The sequence below is a fragment of the Vipera ursinii genome, assembly GCF_947247035.1.
Source record: "Vipera ursinii genome assembly, chromosome: Z".
NCBI lineage: Eukaryota > Metazoa > Chordata > Lepidosauria > Squamata > Viperidae > Vipera > Vipera ursinii.
The window spans coordinates 17,551,441-17,572,573 of record NC_139517.1 but is presented as its reverse complement, the minus strand read 5'-3'; the positions used below and the strand labels follow the sequence as shown (position 1 = coordinate 17,572,573).

Below are 21,133 nucleotides of genomic sequence, written 5' to 3'. Positions count from 1 at the left end.
AGCTGACACTCAGGTTGCTGAGGCAACCAAATAATTCAGCCAGGCTGTGTGCTTCAGTCTTAATCTCTTTTAGGGCCCAACTTTCACACAGTATATAATTGGAGGAAGAACTCTGCTGTTGTGCCACAATTGCTACCCTCCCCCCTCCTCCCCTCCCAATTCCCAGAATAGTGGTGTGAGAGAAGAGGATGGCTGGGGCAAAGGAGTAGACAAAGTGTTGTGTACATCAAGAAGGTGAATTCATTGTCAACAGGAAAGAATGTTTCTTGCGCACAACTTGGTAAAGTAAGACATTCATACTTCGGTTCTCTGTGATTCAAAGGTTACTTAGTGTGTTTGATTCAGTTTTGTATCATGGCTTTGCCTTAGTCATCTTGTATGCCAACAATTTTTTTTAAAGGCGGTCATGTTTACTTAATTAATTGACGAAACGATTATTTGAGGCTAAAAGGGAGGCTCTGAATCACTGGGAATCTTTTTATTTCGATAATTAATTATTTCAGAGAAGAAAACTACCTATACAGTCTGGGAAGTTTGCTTCTGCAAATTTACTCCATTTAAAACATGGAAGTTAAATTCGGTGAGGGGGGGGGAAATGCCTCAATCTTTTTTGGGGAGGGGCAATTGTTTTGCAAAAAATAGAACAGGGCTTTTCAGCCTTTTCCCCCATTGTGCCACTTTTAGGATAGGGCAACATCCGAGTACCACCAGTCGCCTAGCAAGGTGTCAAAACCTTGATGACCCCCCCAAAAAAGAAAAAAAGTGATGAAGTACAGATAGTCCTCGACTTACAACAGTTCACTTAGTGACTGTTCGAAGTTACAATGGCATTGAAAAAAGTGTCCCCCAAGCCACAGCTGAATAAGACACCTGCCTGCCCGCCCAGCGGCGCTCTTCCTCCTGTCCGAGGTTTTCATTGTTGTGAGCATTTCTGTTGAGGATTGGCAGCGGGTGGGGAGGGTAGGGTGGGGGAGTGTTTGGTTTTTATTCCCCCCATCTGCTGGGTGGTTGCAGCAGGTTTTGGTCACTTCACAAGACCCTGGGACACTGTGACCATCATAAATATGAATCAGTTGCCAAGCATTTGAATGTAAATCACAAGACCCTGGAGATGCTGCAACTTTCCGGCTGATCGGTGCTTCTTCTGGGCTCAGCAGAAGTGCCAGGATCAGTGCTGTGCTCCAGCTGGAGCCTGCTGCTGATCCTGGCGCTTCCACTCAGCCCTGACAGCCCCGAAGAAGCGCTGATCCTGGAGCTTCCGCTGAGCCCTGACAGCCCTGCAGCTCCAGCCATCTCTCACTCAGGCATGTGCGGTGCTGCCACCGGTTCAGCTCATTCCCCTCCCCCGCTACCACTTCTCTAGGATGGTCAAGTACCACCTGCCAGGTGCCAATGTACCACAGGTGGTACCCGTACCACTGGTTGAAAAGCCCTGCTGTAGAGGGATCTTCTTGCCTGGGCAAAAGCCAAGCCTCTCACACTCGGGAGACCTCATAGGTTTGCATAGCCATAATGTTTTCATAGACTGCAGGATGTTCCTGGATCACCCGGGTATTCGTTGGGGCAGACTGGATCCCATCCAGCAGACACTGGTGCAAAAAGACATACTGATCCTGTGGAAAGAGAGAGAGAGTAGCAGGGGAGGGATAGATAGCTGAACATGGCATAAACAATTGATTTGAGTTGCCCCACAGGGACATCAGCGGTGGTCAGAGGTATTGGCCAATTCGTTAAACACACACACACACACGCACACACACCCAAAACCCAGTGATGCAGAAATCACACTGGGAAATGTGGCTGTTTGTATAGCTATATGCACGTGGCAAGCTCAGTTGGGAGTTGATTCAAACGTACCCCAGTTCCTTCCAGAGCATATACCCAGGGCCTTTTTTGTCATAGAACGCTCAGAACGGAGTTCCGGCACCTTTTTTGGATGGAACCTTGTAGGGTAGGCAAGGCGGGTTGTATGACATGTGTGAGTTCCGGCACCTTTTTCTTTTACAAAAAAAGCACTGCAGATACCCATTTGCCCAGCTTTGGGGTGGGGGTGGGGGGAATGCCCAGCTGACTTGGCCTGAATTCAGAAAGCTAAGCCAGATCAGACCTGGAAGTAGTAATTGGTCCTGGAAGATCACCAGAAAAATCCATGGCTGTAACTTAGCTTGGGAGGTCAAAACAAAAACTCTTGGCACCGGGAGATCGACAGGGAATTGCAGGGCAGCAGGCGTAGCCTTTGAGGGTTGAAAAATTAATACTGCAGGAAGACAATGGCAAACGGTTTCCTTCCTGTTGCCAGGAAAACTAAATAGATGTATTGATGCAGTCGCCAGGACTAGAGCTCAACTCCAAGGCAGCTTTATCTTTTTCACAGTAAGTGTGAGCACCAACTGAATGGCTTGGGAGTTAAAAAAAAGACTAATCCTATCAATCAGAATAGAGATGGAAGGGACTTGGAGGTCATCTAGTCCAACCCCTTGCTCAAACAGGAGACCCTATACCAGTGATGGTGAACCTTTTAGAGACCGAGTGCCCAAACTCCAACCCAAAACACACTTATGTATTGTCAGGTGCCGGGTGGGCGTGGTCCATTGGGTGGGCGTTGCCCATTGGGTGGGCGTGGCTGCGGTGGTAACAGCAGACTGGGTGGAACTAAAAGGTTCAATCAATCAATTCCAACTTTCCGAGATCTTTTTTTTTCCTGCAAGAAATTGAAATTGATTGATTGAACCTTTTTTTTTTTGCACACGTCGGAGGCCCAAAGCGAAAAGGTTTTATAAAACCCAGCTGAAGGCCTAGGACTGGGGCGATGGCGCGGGTGCCCACAGAGAGGGCTCTGCATGCCACCTATGGCATGCGTGCCATAGGTTCGCCACGATGGCCCTATACCATTTCAGACAATTGGCTCTCCAGTGTCTTCTTAAAAACCTTCAGTGATGGAGCACCTACAACTCCTGAAGGCAGGCCTGGTTAATTGTTCTAACTGTCAGGAAGTTTCTCCTTAGTTCCAGGTTGCTTCTCTCCTTGACTAGTTTCCATCCATTGCTTCTTGTCCTGCCGTCTGGAGCTTTGGAGAATAAGTTGACCCCCTCCTCTTTGTGGCAACCTCTCAAATACTGGAATACTGCTATCATGTTCCCCTTAGTTCTTCTTTTCTCTAGATTGGCCGTACCCAGATCCTACAACCGTCCTTTGTACGTTTTAGTCTCCAGGCCTTTAATCATCTTAGTTGCTCTTCTTTGCACTTTTTCCCCAAAGTCTCAACATCTTTTTCGTAATGTGGTGAGCAAAACTGAATGCAGTATTCCAGGTGTTAAAGCCTTAGTTAATAGTTAGACAGAAAATGAAGGCTACTGCTAAGCTTGTAAGCCGCCCTGAGTCTTCGGAGAAGGGCGGGATATAAATGGAATTAAAATAAAAAATAAAAAAATAAAATGACCAGGAAGCTCTTGATGGAAAATAAAAGCACCTCATAGAAAAAAAAGACAATAGCAGTCCCTCGGGTACCGTCCCAAAAATGCTTTTCTAAAAGGCAATTGGACTTTCTGGTGTGTGCGGTTTTTCCCCCTCGAAAAATGTTTCACTTCTCATTCAAAACGTTTCTTCAGTTCTAACTGACTGGTGGGGAACGGGAGGATTTATATTCTTTGCAGTCATCCTGTCGTTGGCACTCTGAAGGTCAGTCCTTAGTTCTGAGGATCGTTGAGGCCAGTTGCGGATTTATCTGTGCCCTCAGGGTCACCTGAATCAAAGTGCAAGCGGGTGTGGAAGCTTCATGGGACGAAGGACCGTGTTGTGGACGGGAGAGAGGTGGGCTCCTATCCTTCACTTTCTGTTGAGGCCTGCAGGGTTGTTTAATTTAACGTAGATGGCCTCTTTGACACCCCCCCCCTTCTTCAAATACCTTTGGACCATTTTTCACACTTACAACCGTTGCCGCATCCCCGGGGTCACATGATCAGGGTCCGGAGTACCTCAGGGATCACCTGCTGCCGGCATCAACTTCCCTCGGCCCTGTGCGTTCCCACAGAGAGGGCCTCCTCAGGGTGCCACCGGTCAGAGAATGTCGTCTGGTGGCCCCCAGGGGGAGGTCCTTCTCTGTGGGCGCCCCGGATTTATGGAATCGGTTGCCGGTTGAGCTCCGGATGGCGCCCGACCTTCGCTCCTTACGACGCGATCTGAAGACTCACTTATTCGAACAAGCCGGCCTGGCCTGATGGGGGATGGGTTGGGATTTTACTGTTGTTTTTAATATATGTAATTATTGTTTTAGCTTGGGCATTGTGTTTAATTCTTTTTTAACTTTTGTATTTTTGTATTTTTATATGTTTGCCCTGTCCTTCGGGAGAAGGGCGGTATATAAATAAAATTTAAAAAAAAAATTCAGGCGCTTGGCAGCTGACTCGTATTTATGACGGGTTGCCGTGTTCCCCGAGTCACACGGTCACTTTTTTTGCAACCTTCTGACCAACACAGTCAGGTGGAAAAACCTGACTCACTTGACAACCCTGTGGCTAATTTCACAACTGCCGCGATTCGCTTAACAACTGTGGCAAGAAAGGTCGTACAGTGGGACGAAACTCACTTAACAAATGTCCTGCTTAGCAACAGAAATTCTGGGCTCAGTGGTAGTCGTAAGTTGAGGACTACTTGTACCTGCCAACTGTACAACCTGAGAAGAGATATGGGTCAGATCCAGAGGAACTCTCAAAGTGAGCGGTGGAGCATGTATGTAATTCTTCCCCCGCCACTTCTCCCTGAAAAATTCTCTAAATAATTCAGAGAAGATGTTTGCCCATAGACCAGATCTGCTTCTCCATGTCACTGTTTTCCATTCTCTCACCTCATTCTGGATCATGAGTGGACGGTTCCTTCTCAGTTTCTCAACAAATGAAAAGACACCAATCTCTCCTCGGTCCTGGGCTTCACACAGGAGTGAATCTAGAGAAATAAACGTGCCTGTCCGGCCCACCCCAGCACTGGAAAGGTGGAAAAATGAAGAAGAAGAAGAAAAAAAAAGAGGCAATCAGGCATGGAGAACCTCAACTATGCTCTAGATCAGGGGTCCTCAACCTTGGCAACTCTAAGACTTGTGGACTTCAACTCCCAGCTTTGCTGGCTGAGGAATTCTGGGAGTTGAAGCCTACAAGTCTTAAAGTTGCCAAGGGTTGAGGACTCCTGCTCTAGATGTATGTTATGACTAAGGAAGACGACTTTGACAGAAATAGGCAAGAATGTTACATAAGCAGAGAGGGCTAAAATAGTCCTGGGAAACAAAATAGTCTTTGGAAGTCACTCAGGCTGATTTGTTCCCGATTCATTGGAGCATAAGAAGAAGGTAAAGTAAAGCACACACAAGTTTGCAAGATTCTGTTATCATAGCCTATGAGGGTGAAAGTTCCTTCTCCAAGCTTGTGGGTTGGTTTCCAAACGTTTCGTTACCAGGCTAGGTAACACCTTTAGCGGAGTTTAGGGGACATCAGTGTCAATGTTCTCCTGTTTATAAGGGCTTCAGGTGTGGGTGTGTCAAGTGAGGGTCTTCTGATGGGTCTTGTGATGGGTCAGGTGTGAGTCATCAGTGAGAGGCTTGTGATGGGTCTTGTTATGGGGAGGTTACCTCAGGCCAGGATCATTAGGAAATGAACTGCTGGTGGGGGGGGAGGAGGGGGTTTGTGTGGGTCGTTTGAGGGTCGGTGCTGTCTCTGGTTGGCTGTGTAGTTGATTTGGATCCTGAGGGGTTCGTAGGCTGGCTGTAGGTCAAGGTGTCTGCTAATGGAATTGCTTGCGATTGGCCAGGCTTCGATGAACTCACGAGCCTGGCAGGTGGTAGCATGGCCGATGATTTCGGTGTTGCTCCAATGGAACTGGTGTTGTTTGGTGTCAGTAGGGGTAGAGATTATAGCCTATCTCAATAAAGTATAGCTCTAGTTTTGGGTGGCGTTGATTTCCCAGCCTGGTCTATCTAGTGAGGCAGACACCATGGGAGATATTCTAGATCAGCCTTATTCAGCCTGGGGCCCTCTAGATATCTTGAACTTCAACATCCATCATCCCCAACCAGCATGACCTATATGACTTTCTCGGTGCTTGATTTATTGGAAAGTGAAGGGAGACTGAAGCCCTCAGCGGAGAAGATCCTAATCAATAGTGCCACCTTGCTTAGAAAGAAGAGTCACTCTGAGCAGATCCATTGGAGAAGATCTCAGTAATGAGTGTCCCACCTTCCCTTGGTTTTTTTCTTGCCCCGGACCTTCTCACTCCCACTTGATGTACCTGCAGTGAACCAGAACTGGCCCATTATCCTTCATTTTGTCCAAGTCCTGCCTGACAAGATCTCGGAAACGAAGAATGGTGTCTGTGGTTTGGGGCACTCCATGATCTGGCCATGCTGTGTAGTGATAATGCCTAGCATGGCGAACTTCAGACGTGCTCACCTGTTTAATAATAATAATAATAATAATAATAATAATAATAATAATAATAATAATAATAATAAAAAGTTGGAAGGGATCTTGGAGGTCACCTAGTCCTGACCTTCCTTCTCAGGCAGGAAACCCTAAGTATACCATTTCAGACAAATGGCTGTCCAGTCTCTTCTTAAAAATTTCCAGCTTCTGGAGGCAGGTTGTTCCACTGGTTAATTGTTCTAACTGTCAGGAAGTTTCTCCTTAGTTCTAGGTTGCTTCTCTCCTTGACTAGTTTCCATCCATTGCTTCTTGTCCTGCCTTCAGGCGCTTTGGAGAATAGCTTGACTGCCTCTTCTTTGTGGCAGCCCCTGAGATATTGGAACACTGCTATCATGTCACCCCTCGCCCTTCTCTTCGTTAAACTAGACATATCCAATTCCAGCAACCGTTCCTGGAATTATGTGTTGAGAAACACATAATTCAGATATTCCCCAAACCAAAACACAAATTTGGGGGAGTACGATTTCCCCCCCCCCCCCTTGTACTTGGGAATTCACCCCTTTCTTTTCCCCTTTCTTTTCCCCCTACATCCCTTTTTGGCTCCCATAGGTACCTGAGCATGGGAAATGATGGTGTCAAGGTGGAAGTCACTTGAAAAGGATTGAGCCAGGTAGCACTTCTTGCGGCATGTTAAGCTCAGAAGGAGAAGGCAGCTTTGAGTCTCAATCACTCACCTGCTTGATGCAGAAGTCACGGACAGACCAATCAGGGAGTATGGTTTCTGTCATAACAGACACAGTAATGTTATCATAGGTGCAGGGGGTGTAGTCCAAGGGCCAATAGTGTTCACATTTCACCTGGTCAGGAGAAAAATTGGAAGGACATTTGATGGGATTTGTAGCACTGGGGACAAGTGGTAAAGTTATGAGATGCCTGTCAAATTGGGTGTCAACCACCCCACTCAGTCATCTAGCACAGGGCTTTTCAACCAGCGGTACGGGTACCACCTGTGGTACATTGGCACCTGGCAGGTGGTATGCAACCATCCTAGAAAAGTGGTAGCGGGGGAGAGGAATGAGCTGAAGCGGTGGCAGCACCGCACAAGCCTGAGCGAGAGACGACTGGAGCTGCAGGGCTGTCAGGGCTCAGCAGAAGCGCCAGGATCAGCACCAGGCTCCAGCTGGAGCTCGGTGCTGATCCCGGCGCTTCCGCTGAGCCCAGAAGAAGCGCCGATCAGCTGGAATGTTGCAGCATATCCAGGGTCTTGTGATTTACATTCAGATGCTTGGCAACTGATTCATATTTATGACGGTCACGGTGTCCCAGGGTCATGTGAAGTGAATGAAACATGCTGCAAGCACCCAGCAGACGGGGGGGGGGGGGAAATAAAAACTGAACATACCCCCACCCCACCCCTGCTGCCAATCCTCAACAGAAATGCTCACAACAATGAAAACCTCGGACAGGATGAAGAGCGCCGCTGGGCGGGCAGGCAGGTGTCTTGCTCAGCTGTGGCTTAGGGGGCACTTTTTTCCAGTGCCATTGTAACTTCGAACAGTCACTAAGCGAACTGTTGTAAGTTGAGGACTACCTGTACTTCATCACTTTTTTCCTTTTTCTTTTTTGGTCATCAAGTTTTTGACCCCTTGCTAGGCGACTGGTGGTACTCGGATGTTGCCCTATCCTAAAAGTGGCACAGTGGGTGAAAAGGTTGAAAAGCCCTGCTTTAGCAAAGAAACACTCCTGGCCATTTGTTTTACTGAGACTGTATTTTAAATGATTACAGAAGTGGCGTAAGCTAAACCTGAGGAAAGGAAAGTTCATTTTCACTCCCCCCACCCCCTCTGGCCATCCCCCCCCTCCCCAGTTATCCACAAATGTCCAATCAGTTGCTTGCAAGGCTTTTTTTGTCATAGAACGCTCAGAATGGAGTTCCGGCACCTTTTTTGGATGGAACCTTGTAGGATAGGCAAGGCGGGTTGTATGACGTGTGTGTTCTGGCACCTTTTTCTTTTACAAAAAAAGCACTGGTTGCTTGCATTTTGTTTAGGAAACAGGTGCTGGGTTTCCAGCTCTGCATATCCTTACTTGACCTTGCCTGGCTGGAGCTTCTCACGTGACTCAGCTGGGCTTCCATTCTCACCTTCTCCCTTCCATTCCAAAATTTCCCTTCCCATCCCCTCCCCCCCCCCAACAATGGCTGCCAGCTCATGAAGCCTGGATGGCTGAGATGCAGCCATGGCATTTGGATTCTGAGATTAAAAAGAGCAAAACCTTTCAAAGCCCAGCACTGCATCCCTCCAGCACATGCTTGGTGCTGAAGCAAAGGGCCATCCTCACCCTTCCGTTCTCAACGCAATTTGTCAGCATGACTATGGTGGTGATCCGCTGCTCCCATATCATGCGCCAGAAGTCACGGAGCGTGGCAGGCAGCGGTCCCTGCGCTGCGATGAACTCCTTCTCCTTCTTGCAGCCCTTGGGAGGGGAGAGGTGTTACATCAGTTTATATCTACATACACACAAAAACATTTGCTCATTTTTTAAAAAATCATTGTTGTACTTCTAAAAAAGCGTTGCATGTTGTGCTCAAGGCTGCCTTGGTCAAAACGAAGCGTTGCTCTGAGACTCTGGAGAAGTCAACAAAACAATTGTTTCCGAAAGGCAGAGCGATGTCTCCTTATGCCCCTGCACGTGGACTGAAATTGCATTACTTTCCATTAAGTCATTAGGAGCACATAGGCTCCCAGACTAATAGATCCCAAAGAGGAGAACACAATTTGGAGATGACCGTCTACGGGAGCTGGCCTAAAAGCAAGCACTTTGATATGTGGTGCTCATTTATGACGGGCAAAGCCGAAGCAGACTCTCAAAGTGGCCTTTGTTAAGTGAAGATGAAAGGTTTGGAGGAGGAAAAAAATAGAGTCCAAATTACATTAGACGTCAAAGGGCAAACATATATTGCATCAAATGGAAATAATACTTCCAGTTAGCTGTATCAGTGGCAGAAGATGGGGAGAGGCAACTATTTTCAGGGTGGAGATCATATTTGGCTTTTGGGCTGCGGGGCTGAAATCCAAAAAAAAAAGGTGTATCAAAATAACAGGATCCAGGACACCCGCATTTGTTGTCATTAGCACCGTATGTTCAAATGTAGTGAAATGTATGATCAAATATGGTGAAATTGCTGCAGCTGCCAAAAAAGCCTACACGGTCCTAGGTTGCATTAATAGAGGGATAGAATTAAGATCACGTGAAGTGTTAATACCACTTTACAATGCCTTGGTAAGGCCACACTTGGAATACTGCATCCAGTTTTGGTCGCCACGATGTAAAAAAGATGTTGAGACTCTAGAAAGAGTGCAGAGAAGAGCAAGAAAGACGATGAGGGGGCTGGAGGCTAAAATATATGGAGAACGTTTGCTGGAATTGGATATGCCTAGTCTAGTGAAAAGGACTCGGGGATGACATGATAGCAGTGTTCCAATATCTCAGGGGCTGCCACAAGGAAGAGGGAGTCAAGCTATTCTCCAAAGCACCTGAAAGCAGGACAAGAAGCAACGGATGGAAACTAACCAAGGAGAGAAGCAACCTGGAACTAAGGAAAATTTTTCCTGATACTTAGAACAATTAATCAGTGGAATCAGAAGTTGTAGGTGCTCCAACACCGGAGGTTTTTAAGAAGGGATTGGACAACAATTTATCTGAAATAGTATAGGGTTTCCTGCCTGAGCAGGGGGTTTGACTAGAAGACCTCCAAGGTCCCTTCCGTTGTTCTGTTCTGTTCTGAATATGGCTATGATCCATTACATAATCATTTCTCTCTTCTGTTGCACTAAAAATGGCAATTCACTAGCAACTATGAAAGGCTTCTGGATATAACATCCAGTATCAGGGTTGCACATTATTCATCTTGGCATTTGGAATTAATTTGGAATGCTTTAAACATGTCCCAGCATGAGCAGTTCAGGGAGTCAAACTGGCTTCCATCTACTTTTTCAGCACTCTTAGCCAACATCGCATCCCAAAAAGGCAGTAGCGAAGACATACAGGCATGTAGCTAGCATTGATGTAGTCTGAATAGGGATCTTCTTGCTTGAGGGTGAGATGGACTCGTGCATGATCATCTGTGGAGAAAGAACCAAAAATGGCACTCAGGAGAAGATTGAGAGCAAAAGAATAGTAGTGAAGATAAGAAACACATAGGACCTCAGTCTTTCTGGTTGAAATCCAGCATTGTCTCCATTATATTACATTGACCCAGAATTCTAGATAAAAATTCTAGTGATTCTCAAGCACTAGTGTAGAGCATTAAAGTGTCCTCTGTGGAATGGTGACTGTTGAGTTGCACCAAAACCAATTAGACTCGAATCAGACTTCTACAGTGGGATGTTCAAAGTTCAAGCAGGATCTTTTACATTGAGTGTAATGGGTGAAATTCTGGAACGAAAATATAGGCAAAGCTTGCCAAACACAGCTTTTGGAATGCTATTCAATTCTTTTACCATTACTGGCCATAAGAGGCACTTGTATTTTCTTCTAGGTAATGACACAACATGTCCTCTGTCCAGTTGGTGAAAAAGAAAACTCCTAGGACATTATTTTACCAAGAGTATAAACTTTACTGAATATACCATATTGGCACAATCAAAGCGAAACCAGCTCTGGGTTTCCCACGCAAAAGCTAGCATAGTTAATTCCCCCTTTTCCCTATGGGCCACCCATAATCCATTACGTCCACCAATCACGTCTTTCCACATTGTTATGGGTACCAGCGGCCATGCTAATCCACCTGCTCAAAATGTCCTTGGGTTGGAGCACTGTCTGACGGGAACTGGTGATGCCCAGATGCAATTCCCTCTGCCCATGCATTTCATCCCACCCTCCTCCCTTTTCTTTGTCAAGCTGCGAGCAAAGCAGAATATAGGTGAGAGTGCAAATTAGTCTTGACAGTGTGTATATGTCAGGGATGTCTACAGGGTGGTCAAAAATATCGGGCTGGGGGAAAGGGCTTGGATCACACAACTGCCAGTTTGACTTTTTGACCCTTTTGCAGATGCTCCTGGAGTGTGTTGAGTTTCTGTCTTCCCCCTTTTTGTGTGTGTGTCTATGTGTGGTAGGGATACGGTGGCTCAGTGGGTTAGGACGCTGAGCTTGTTGATCAGAAGGTCGGCAGTTTGGCGGGTCGAATCCCGAGTGCCGTGTAACAGAGTGAGCGCCTGTTACTCATCCCAGCTTCTGCCAACCTAACAGTTCGAAAGCACGTAAAAATGCAAGTAGAAAAATAGGGACCACTACGGTGGGAAGGTAACAGCGTTCCGTGCGCCTTTGGCGTCTAGTCATGCCAGCCACATGACCACGGAGACGTCCTCGGACAAGCGCTGGCTCTTCAGCTTTGAAACGGAGATGAGCACCAGCCCCTAGAGTCGGAAACGACTAGCACACATGTGCGGGGGAACCTTTACCTTTACCTTTACCTTTACCTTTGTGTGGTGGAATGTAGTCTGGAGTCCTAAGAGGGAAAGACTGCTTCCCAGAGGACAAAGAATCAGTGGAGCTTGGAATATCTAATAGGTAGGAAGTGGGCAAAGATGGGGCCTCCCTATCAGTTTACAGAGTATATCTATATTTATGCATAATTGTTTTAATCTGGCAAGATTCTGTCTGTTGGGTAACAATAAATCGCGATAGCACTTAGATTTACATACTTCTCCATAGTGCTTTCCAGCAGTCTCTGAGCGATTTATAATGTCAGTCTATTGGCCCCAACAATCTGGGTCCTCATTTGGCCGATCTCAGAAGAATGAAAGGCTGAGTCAACCTTGAGCTCATTCAAGATCAAACTCTGGACTGTGGGCAGAGTTAGCCCGCAATACTGCATTCTAGCCACTGCCCCACCAGGGCTTTATATTTTTATTTTATTTTTATTTTAATCCCATTTATATCCCGCCCTTCTCCGAAGACTCAGGGCGGCTTACAATTTAAGCACAAACCAATGTGCTTAGCAATAGCCTTCATTCTATGTATATGCCTGCTTATTAGGGCTTTCCCCCCCCCAAGCGGCATTATTACAAAGTCATCTTATTGCCCCCAACAGTCTGGGTCCTCATTTTACCTACCTCGGAAGGATGGAAGGCTGAGTCAACCTTGAGCCTGGTGGGACGCGAACCTGCGCTAATTGCAGGCAGCTGGTGTTACTTAAGGAGGCATTAGCCCACTGCTCCACCAAGGCTCTATATGCCACCAGTATAAAGGTAGTCCTCAAAAGCAACTCAATGTGTCATTATTTGTTCATGGGGCCTGACGTTGTTGTGATTCAGCATCAGCCTGTGGTTTCGGCAGCTGAGTCGGACAATTCTGAAGAGGAGGAGGAGGGGTTTGGAGAGCCTTTGGTGTTAGAGGAAGGTTCTGATGCACCACAGAACTCTCAGCTAGGCCCCTCCCATCTTGTTCCTCCTCAAACCCAGCTGTGTGAGCCTGAAAGATTGGAAGAAGACGATCTACAGCTGGCTCTGTTCAGGGATGCTAGGAGCAGGAGGCAATCTAGCAGAACTGAGCAAAGGAAAGCAATGAGGCAACTCGGGAGAAGGCAATGAGAAGCCACGCCTTGAGACTGCTGTTTAAAAGGGGAACGTGTGGGAGGTGCTGGTTACTGAAGGCAACCATTTGAAAAGCTTCTGATAAAGTCTTGGTCTGTATTTGTTTAACTTTTGTTTGAACTTTTTCATTTAGCTTTTGCAAATAAATTTGGGTGGACTAGTTCCAGCCTATTGAATATAAAAAGGGGTTGTCCCTGACATTCCAACAGGGCCGGTCATAGGCTGGAACAGAACAATTGTGTTTGTGTAGTAGTGCACAGGGAAGCATAGGGCACACTGCATATACCCTATTCTGGGTCTTCTAAGCCAGAGGCAGGAGGGCGTAGAATGGAACTATGCATCCGTTCAATTGGAGGCCATTGGGCAGCTCACGATTCACAGTTCAAGAGGCTGCTTGACTGCATCTCCCCCAAAGATGCTTTCACTAGTCCAATGGCCTCTTCAAGCCCAGTTTTAAAGTCAGCCCTTCTTTTGCTGACTTCATCCTCCACCCCAGACTGGATCTCATTCTGGTTATTTTCCTGCAGATGGACAGAGAGAGAGAGAGCCCCTTCCGAAGGGGTTCATTCCGATGGGATGGAAAAAAATAAAATAATGAAAAGACTTGCGAGGTAAGGGAACGGAACTTACATGGCAGAACGTTGCTATAGCGATTCTTAGCTTGATTTTCATGCTGCTGGGCGACACTCTGGAGCTGAGCTGTCCCCGTGTCCTGCAGTTGCTATTATGCAGACAAGGAAAGAAGAAATATTGACTCAGTAAAGCAGGGCACAGAGGGCTTCCAAAATAAGACAAAGCAAAAGCAAATGGCGAAAACAAGCTGTCAAGCAAGAGTGTTACTATATTGGAAATCGTCTTCCTTTCAATAACGGAATAACAGAGTTGGAAGGGACCTTGGAGGTCTTCTAGACCAGGGCTTTTCAAGTTTTTCACCCACTGTACCACTTTTAGGATAGGGCAACATCCGAGTACCACCAGCCGCCTAGCAAGGTGTCAAAAACCTGATGACCAAAAAAAAAGAAAAAAAAAGAAAAAAGGAAAAAAGTGATGAAGTACAGGTAGTCCTCGACTTACAACAGTTCGCTTAGTGACTGTTCGAAATTACAATGGCACTGAAAAAAGTGCCCCCCAAGCCACAGCCGAGCAAGACACCTGCCTGCCCGCCCAGCGGCGCTCTTCCTGCTGTCTGAGGTTTTCATTGTTGTGAGCATTTCTGTTGAGGATTGGCAGCGGGTGTGTGTGTGGAGGGGTGTTTGGTTTTTATTCCCTCTGTCTGCTGGGTGGTTGCAGCAGGTTTTGGTCACTTCACATGACACTGGGACACCGTGACCGTCATAAATATGAATCAGTTGCCAAGCATCTGAATGTAAATCACAAGAGCCTGGAGATGCTGCAACATTCCAGCTGATCGGTGCTTCTTCTGGGCTCAGCAGAAGCACCAGGATCAACGCGAGCTCCAGCTGGAGCCAGGCGCTGATTCTGGTGCTTCCGCTGAGCCCTGACAGCCCCAAAGAAGATCCTGGCGCTTCCACTAAGCCCTGACAACCCTGCAGCTCCAGCCATCTCTCGCTCAGGCTTGTGCAGTGCCACCGGTTCAGCTCATTCCCCTCCCCAGCTACCACTTTTCTAGGATGGTTGTGTACCACCTGCCAGGTGCCAATGTACCACAGGTGGTACCCGTACCATTGGTTGAAAAGTCCTGCTCTAGTCCAACCCCTTGAGCAAGCAGGAGACCTGTCCAATCCCTTCTTAAAAGCCTCCAGTGTTGGAGCACCTACAACTTCTGGAGGCAAGTTGTTTCACTGGTTGATTGTTCTTACTGTCAGGAAGTTTCTCCTTAGTTCTAGGTGGCTTCTCTTTTTGTTCAATTTCCATCCGTTGCTTCTTCTTGTCCTGCCTTCAGGCGCTTTGGAGAATAGCTTGACTCCCTCTTCTTTGTGGCAGCCCCTCAATATTGGAACACTGCTATCATGTCACCCCAGTTCTTCTTTTCACTAGGCTAGACCATTCCTGCAAACATTCTTCACATGTTTTAGCCTCCAGCTCCCCCGCCCCCCAATCATCTTTATTGCTCTTGTCCACACTTTTTCCAGCATCTCAACATTTTTTTTGATATTGTGGTGACCAAAACTGGATGCAGTATTCCAAGTGTGGTCCTACCAAGGTGTCATAAAGCAGTAGTATCACTTCTTGTGATCTTGATTCTATCCACACCTTCGCTCCTTGTTCTCAACCTTTTTCCGATGTGTCAGTTTAGAATAAGTCCCACGAAGTCTATTGACATTTAATGCTAACAGGATGAGGATAGACATCCTCCCAACCAGTTGCTTCGCAGTTGTGCTAGGTTACAAATCCCAACATCCTCAGCCATCATGCCTTGGGATTGATGGTCGCCTCAATTATTGAAGATGCAGAGATTTCTTAAAAATTGGAGAGGTCTGAGGCGATTTTATCTGAAATCCACCCACAACAACTCTGTTCCTTTGCATCCTAGATCAAAGGAATTGTAGGTAGTCCTCGTCTTACAAGAGTTCCTTTAGTGACCATTCAGAGTGTTATGTACTGGGTTCCTTGCTTAATGACGAAGACGAGGCGAGTGAGTTCAGCAAAGATCATTGTTTATTGCTTGCAGGATCTGAACTGAGGAACAGGGCTGCGAATGCAGCAATTTATACCCTGGACTCTAGGCGGTGGCCAATAGGTTTACAGCAACCTATTGCCGCCCTAGAGGCAACCAATAGCAGCGCTGGAGACGGGTTGTCTGAGGAGCTAGGAGCCGTTAGCCAGCTTCCTTGCTCAAGCAACCTTCCAGCAATTACCCACGTGGTGTTCCCTTAACAAAACAAGCCCAATACATTACACAAAGTTACAAGAGCATTGAAAAGTGTGACTTATGACCGTTTTTCATAGTTACGACCTTTGCAGCATCCCCATGGCCACGTGATCAAAATTCAGACGCTGGGCAACTGGAATGAATTTTGCCCCAGGGTTATGTGATCATCACCTAACAACAGTGGCAAGAAAAATTGTATACTGGGGCAAATGCCACACTTAACAAATAAAATTTTTGCCTCAATTGCAGTCGTAGGTCTACATGTGCTTTTTGTCCACCGAAGCCAATGATTCCATGCATGAAAATTGGGGGAGAAAGACAAAATACTGAAAAGTGATTTCCTTGAATGAAATTCTGAACCATGTTTTGACTGGATCCAGCTCGGGTGTGGAGTTGGACAATTGTTTCCCTTCCTCACCCCACAACCCATGCTCCCCCTGGAAAAAAAAAGGCCTTCCCTAAGTGAACGCGGTGGCTCAGTGGGTTAGGACGCTGAGCTTGTCGATCAGAAGGTCGGCAGTTTGGCAGGTCAAATCCCGAGTGCCGCGTAACAGAGTGAGCGCCTGTTACTCGTCCCAGCTTCTGCCAACCTAGCAGTTCGAAAGCACGTAAAAATGCAAGTAGAAAAATAGGAACCACTACGGTGGGAAGGTAACAGCGTTCCGTGCGCCTTTGGCGTCTAGTCATGCCGGCCACATGATCACGGAGACGTCCTCAGACAAGCGCTGGCTCTTCAGCTTTGAAACGGAGATGAGCACCGGCCCCTAGAGTTGGAAACGACTAGCACGCATGTGCGGGGGAACCTTTACCTTTACCTTTTTAAGTGAACCTATTAAGTGAAGCCAGACTGATAATATCTGATTCATACCTGGTGCCAGACAAACCAGACATTTCAGCAGATACGGTGAAAAAGTCATACAAGAATACAACACACTACAGAGGACCACTGAGCTCTGATGCTGTTGCCAAATCTTCCCCATGGCAGCCACAAGATGTGTGGGCTTAAACTGCAAGAAATCCCAGGAAGCATTGCTATTGCTGAGGATTCCTAAAATCCATAAATGTGAAATGTACTGGGAGACGGCTAACGGGCATTTTCATCTGGATAGGTGAGAAAATCTGTTGCTTAGTGTCTGTTTATTTAAAATGTGCCTTTCTGAAGCTTCTGAGGTCTTAAAAACAAAAAACCAACAGCTATTACGCCAGAATTTTTAACAACCCTCAAAAATGGAAAGCGACTCTTTCCCAAACATTATTGTTGCAGACTTCTCTTTCGTAAGATGTATTGAGATGAATAAGATGAGGTTATAAACCAGAGGTCTTCAAACTCGGCCCTTTTATGACTCATGGACTTCAACTCCCAGAATTTCTCAGCCAGGCATGCTGGCTGAGGAATTCTGGGAGTTGAAGTCCATGAGTCATAAAAGGGCTGAGTTTGAAGACCCCTGTTATAAACATTCCAGCAATCTGAATTGCTGATAATGGGGATATTTGCAGTGGGTTGCTTATATAACAAACTCCTGAGTTGTCATCAGTCTCGAAACTCTTATACCCAGCCATAACAGAGGTGCTAACAAATGGAAGAAAACTGAGGACATATTAATATAAAAAGCTGAATACGATACAGGGTAGTTGAGATATGGAGCACTCCTTTTTAACAAATATATTTCAAGGTAGGACGAGGAAAGGGATCAATCAGATTAGAGCTTACTATGACAATTGATGTTCATATTTGCAATGCGTGCCCCCAATCCAATTGAACCAAGTGGAAATTCAAGCTTTGCAGAAGTAAAATTGAAAACCACAATAGTTTCTAAGAACAGTGAACGTGGTGGTTGCAAGTTAATTTAGGAAGTATCAACAACTCAGGTGCTAACACTTGCTTTGCCTACTCTTTCTGCATAACTGATGTTTGCACTGTTGGAAACAATGTATTTATAGATATTTCACAAAAATATGAAGACAAACAAGAGATAGCTAGGTGGGGATCTGCAAACTGCCCCTCCCTCCAAGGAAAGCAGATTGCCGGTGTAATCAAAGAATGATTCCAACTGGGAACATATATAAATAAGTATACAGGTAGTCCTTGACTTACGACCACAATAGAGCCCAAATTTCTGTTGCTAAGGGAGACATTTGTTAAGTGAGTTTTGCCCCATTTTAAACCTCTCTTGCCACAATTGTTAAATCACTGCACTTGTTAACTTAGTGAATCTGGCTTCCCCACTGATTTTGTTTGTCAGAAGGTTGCAAAAGGTGATCACATGACCCTGGGACACTGCAAACCTCATAAATATGAGCCAGTTGCCAAGGGCCTGAATTTTGATCACATGACCATGGGGATGCTGCAAGGGTCACAAGTGTGAAAAAAGGTCACAAGTCACTTTTGTTTTTGTGCCGTTGTAACTTTGAACGGTGACTAAAATAAGTGTTGTAAGTCGAGGACAACCTGTACAATTCAAACATTAGATCATACTGGGCTAGCTTTCCCTCATCTTGCCCCTTCCCTGCTTGGTCTACCTCAGGACTTGAGATTCCCAAAAGGCATAGTCCCGTGGTGGTGAACCTATGGCACGCATGCCACAGATGGCACGCAGAGCCCTCTCTGTGGGCACGCATGCCGTCGCCCCAGTCCTAGGCCTTCAAGCTGGGTTTTATAAAACCTTTTCGCTTTAGGCCATTGCCGCCATGTGGAAAAAAAAAAGTTTCAATCAATCAATTTCAACTTATCACGGGGGGAAAAAAGATCTCGCAAAGTGGGAATTGATTGATTGAACTTTTTAGTCCCACCCGGTCTGCCATTATCACCGTAGGCACGCCCACCCAATAGGCCACGCCTACCCAGCGGGCCACACCCACCCAGCACCCGACGATACATAAGTGGGTTTGGGGTTGCAGTTTGGGCATTCAGTCTCTAAAAGGTTCGCCATCACTGGCATAGTCATTCTTTTGGGGAACTCTAGGAGTTGCAGACTCTATCCTCCTGGGGAATGTCAGGTTAATAGTACTCCAGGCAGTGCTTTCTTACCATTGTCTTGAGGGAGACCATAGAAATCTAAATCTATTATTTGAAGACCCATGGGAGAAGTTTAGATCTTGTGGAGATTCTCAGTCATCCTGGTCGTAATTGTCTCGAAGGTGGTTTTGTTTTTTCCTTCAAAAGGCAACTGGACTTTTTTTTCTTGAGGAAGAAGAAGAATGGAAGTCCTTGCAGCAGTCCCAAGAAGATTCCACATCCATTTGCACTCTATTTCAAGTGATCCTGGGGGCACAGATCAACCCCCAAGTGGCCTCAATAACTCTCAGAGAGAGAGTGCTAATGACCAGATTACTGCAAAGGGGAAAAAATATTTCTATTTCCACCACCCTTATCCTATCAGAACCTATCCTTCCATCCCCACCACCACCATCAGAGCTGATGAAGCTTCTTGGATGAGAAGTGAAATGTTTCCTCCTCCTTCCTCCTCAAGGAAAATAATGGAATAACGGAACAACAGAGTTGGAAGGGAGCTTGGAGGTCTTCTAGTCCACCTCAGGCAGAAAACTCTGTATCATTTCAAAGAAATGGTTGTCCAATCTCTTCTTAAAAACCTCCAGTGTTGGAGCACCTACAACTCCGGCCGTTCCATTCTTTTAATTGTTCTCACTCTCCTTAGTTCTAGGTTGCTTCTTTCCTTGATTCGTTTCCATCCATTGCTTTTGGGCCTGCCTTCAGGCGCTTTGGAGAATAGCTTGACCTATTCTTTGATATTGGAACAGTGCAAACAACAACAACAACAACAACAACCCCAGTCCAGTTGCCTTTTAAAGGAAAAAAAAAGCACCTTCCTTTCAGGTAAGTTTAGATGTTTTATTTTATTTTTTATTTTAATTCCATTTATATCCCGCCCTTCTCCGAAGACTCAGGGCGGTTTACAAGCTTAGCAGTAGCCTTCATTCTATGTATATGCCTGCTTATTAGGGCTTTCACACACACCCCAAGCGGCATTATTACAAAGTCAGCTTAATTGCCCCCCAAAATCTGGGTCCTCATTTTACCTACCTCAGAAGGATGGAAGGCTGAGTCAACCTTGAGCCTGGTGGGACTCGAACCTGCACTAATTGCAGGCAGCTGGTGTTACTTAAGGAGGCATTAGCCCACTGCTCCACCAAGGCTCTTGTTCTTCTGTGGGACATCCCGGTGAGTATTTGAAGAATGTAATTACAGCTTCTGTTCCAATTTCTTTGATTCCTGGGCCCCTAAAGTGCGGGGTTCAGAACTTGACACCATAGGCAAAGTGGAGTCTAACCAATGTAGACCACACTGGAACATACAATCCTTTTACTGTATAGAGAACTCGCACATTCATGCAGAATAAAAGGATGACTTAAAATGGAAAACATCGGGAGTCTGCCTTGGGCAACATTTTCACTGAAGGGAAAACTATCACCGTGACATGACATTTTCTGTCCAAAGTCCCAGGGCAAGAACTAAAACACACATATTTTTTTTTTAAAAAAAAAAGAGAAAATGAGAGGCGGGGAAAACCTCTAATGGTAAATATCACTGATTCAATGTCAGTGCACTTTATTTTTCTAATGTTTTGCAATAGCACAACAGCGAGCAACAGGAATTGAATCCATTTTTTTTTATATTGCATCCATTTATAAGCATTAAGATATATGGAGCATAGAGCAATGGCAGCATTCGTGGTGACCCTTGGAGGTCATCTAGTCCAACCCTTGCTCAACCAGGAAACCCTATACCAGGGATGGCAAACCTTTTAAAGACCGAATGCCCAAACTGCAACCCAAAACCCACTTATGTATTGTTGGGTGTCGGGTGGGCGTGGCCAATTGGGTGGGCGTGGCCCATTCAGTGGGCGTGGCTGTGGTGGTAACAGCAGACTGGGGGTGGGACTAAAAAGTTCAATCAATCAATTCCAACTTTCTGAGATTTTTTTTCCCCGTGATAACTCGAAATTGATTGTTTGAACGTTTTTTTTTGCACAGAGCAGTGGAGGCCTAAAGCGAAAAGGTTTTATAAAACCCAGCTGAAGGCCTAGGACTGGGGCAACGGCGCACATGCCCACAGAGAGGGCTCTGTGTGCCACCTATGGCACGTGTGCCATAGTTCGCCACCACAGCCCTATATCATTTCAGACAAATGGTTGTCCAATCTCTTAAAAACTTCCGGTATTGGAGCATTCACAGCTTCTGGAGGCAGGTTGTTCCACTGATTAATTGTTCTCACTGTCAGGAAATTTCTCCTCAGTTCTAGCTTGCTTCTCTCTTGGATTCGTTTCCATCCTTTGCTT

At 46.1% G+C, this 21,133-nt stretch overlaps 1 protein-coding gene across 1 annotated transcript in view; it reads right to left on the bottom strand.

Moving 5' to 3' along the window:
• Positions 1-1,475: 1,475 nt before the first annotated feature.
• Positions 1,476-21,133, bottom strand: part of PTPRH (protein tyrosine phosphatase receptor type H) — a gene marked incomplete at both ends in the record, with an annotated part of 65,026 nt that continues 45,368 nt past the window's right edge. Inside the window, 7 exons of the mRNA XM_083378831.1 lie at positions 1,476-1,613; positions 4,844-4,979; positions 6,274-6,434; positions 7,142-7,264; positions 8,748-8,882; positions 10,455-10,531; positions 13,634-13,724. Of these exons, the coding sequence (XP_083234957.1) occupies positions 1,476-1,613; positions 4,844-4,979; positions 6,274-6,434; positions 7,142-7,264; positions 8,748-8,882; positions 10,455-10,531; positions 13,634-13,724 (861 nt within the window). The remainder of the gene's footprint in view (positions 1,614-4,843; positions 4,980-6,273; positions 6,435-7,141; positions 7,265-8,747; positions 8,883-10,454; positions 10,532-13,633; positions 13,725-21,133) is intronic.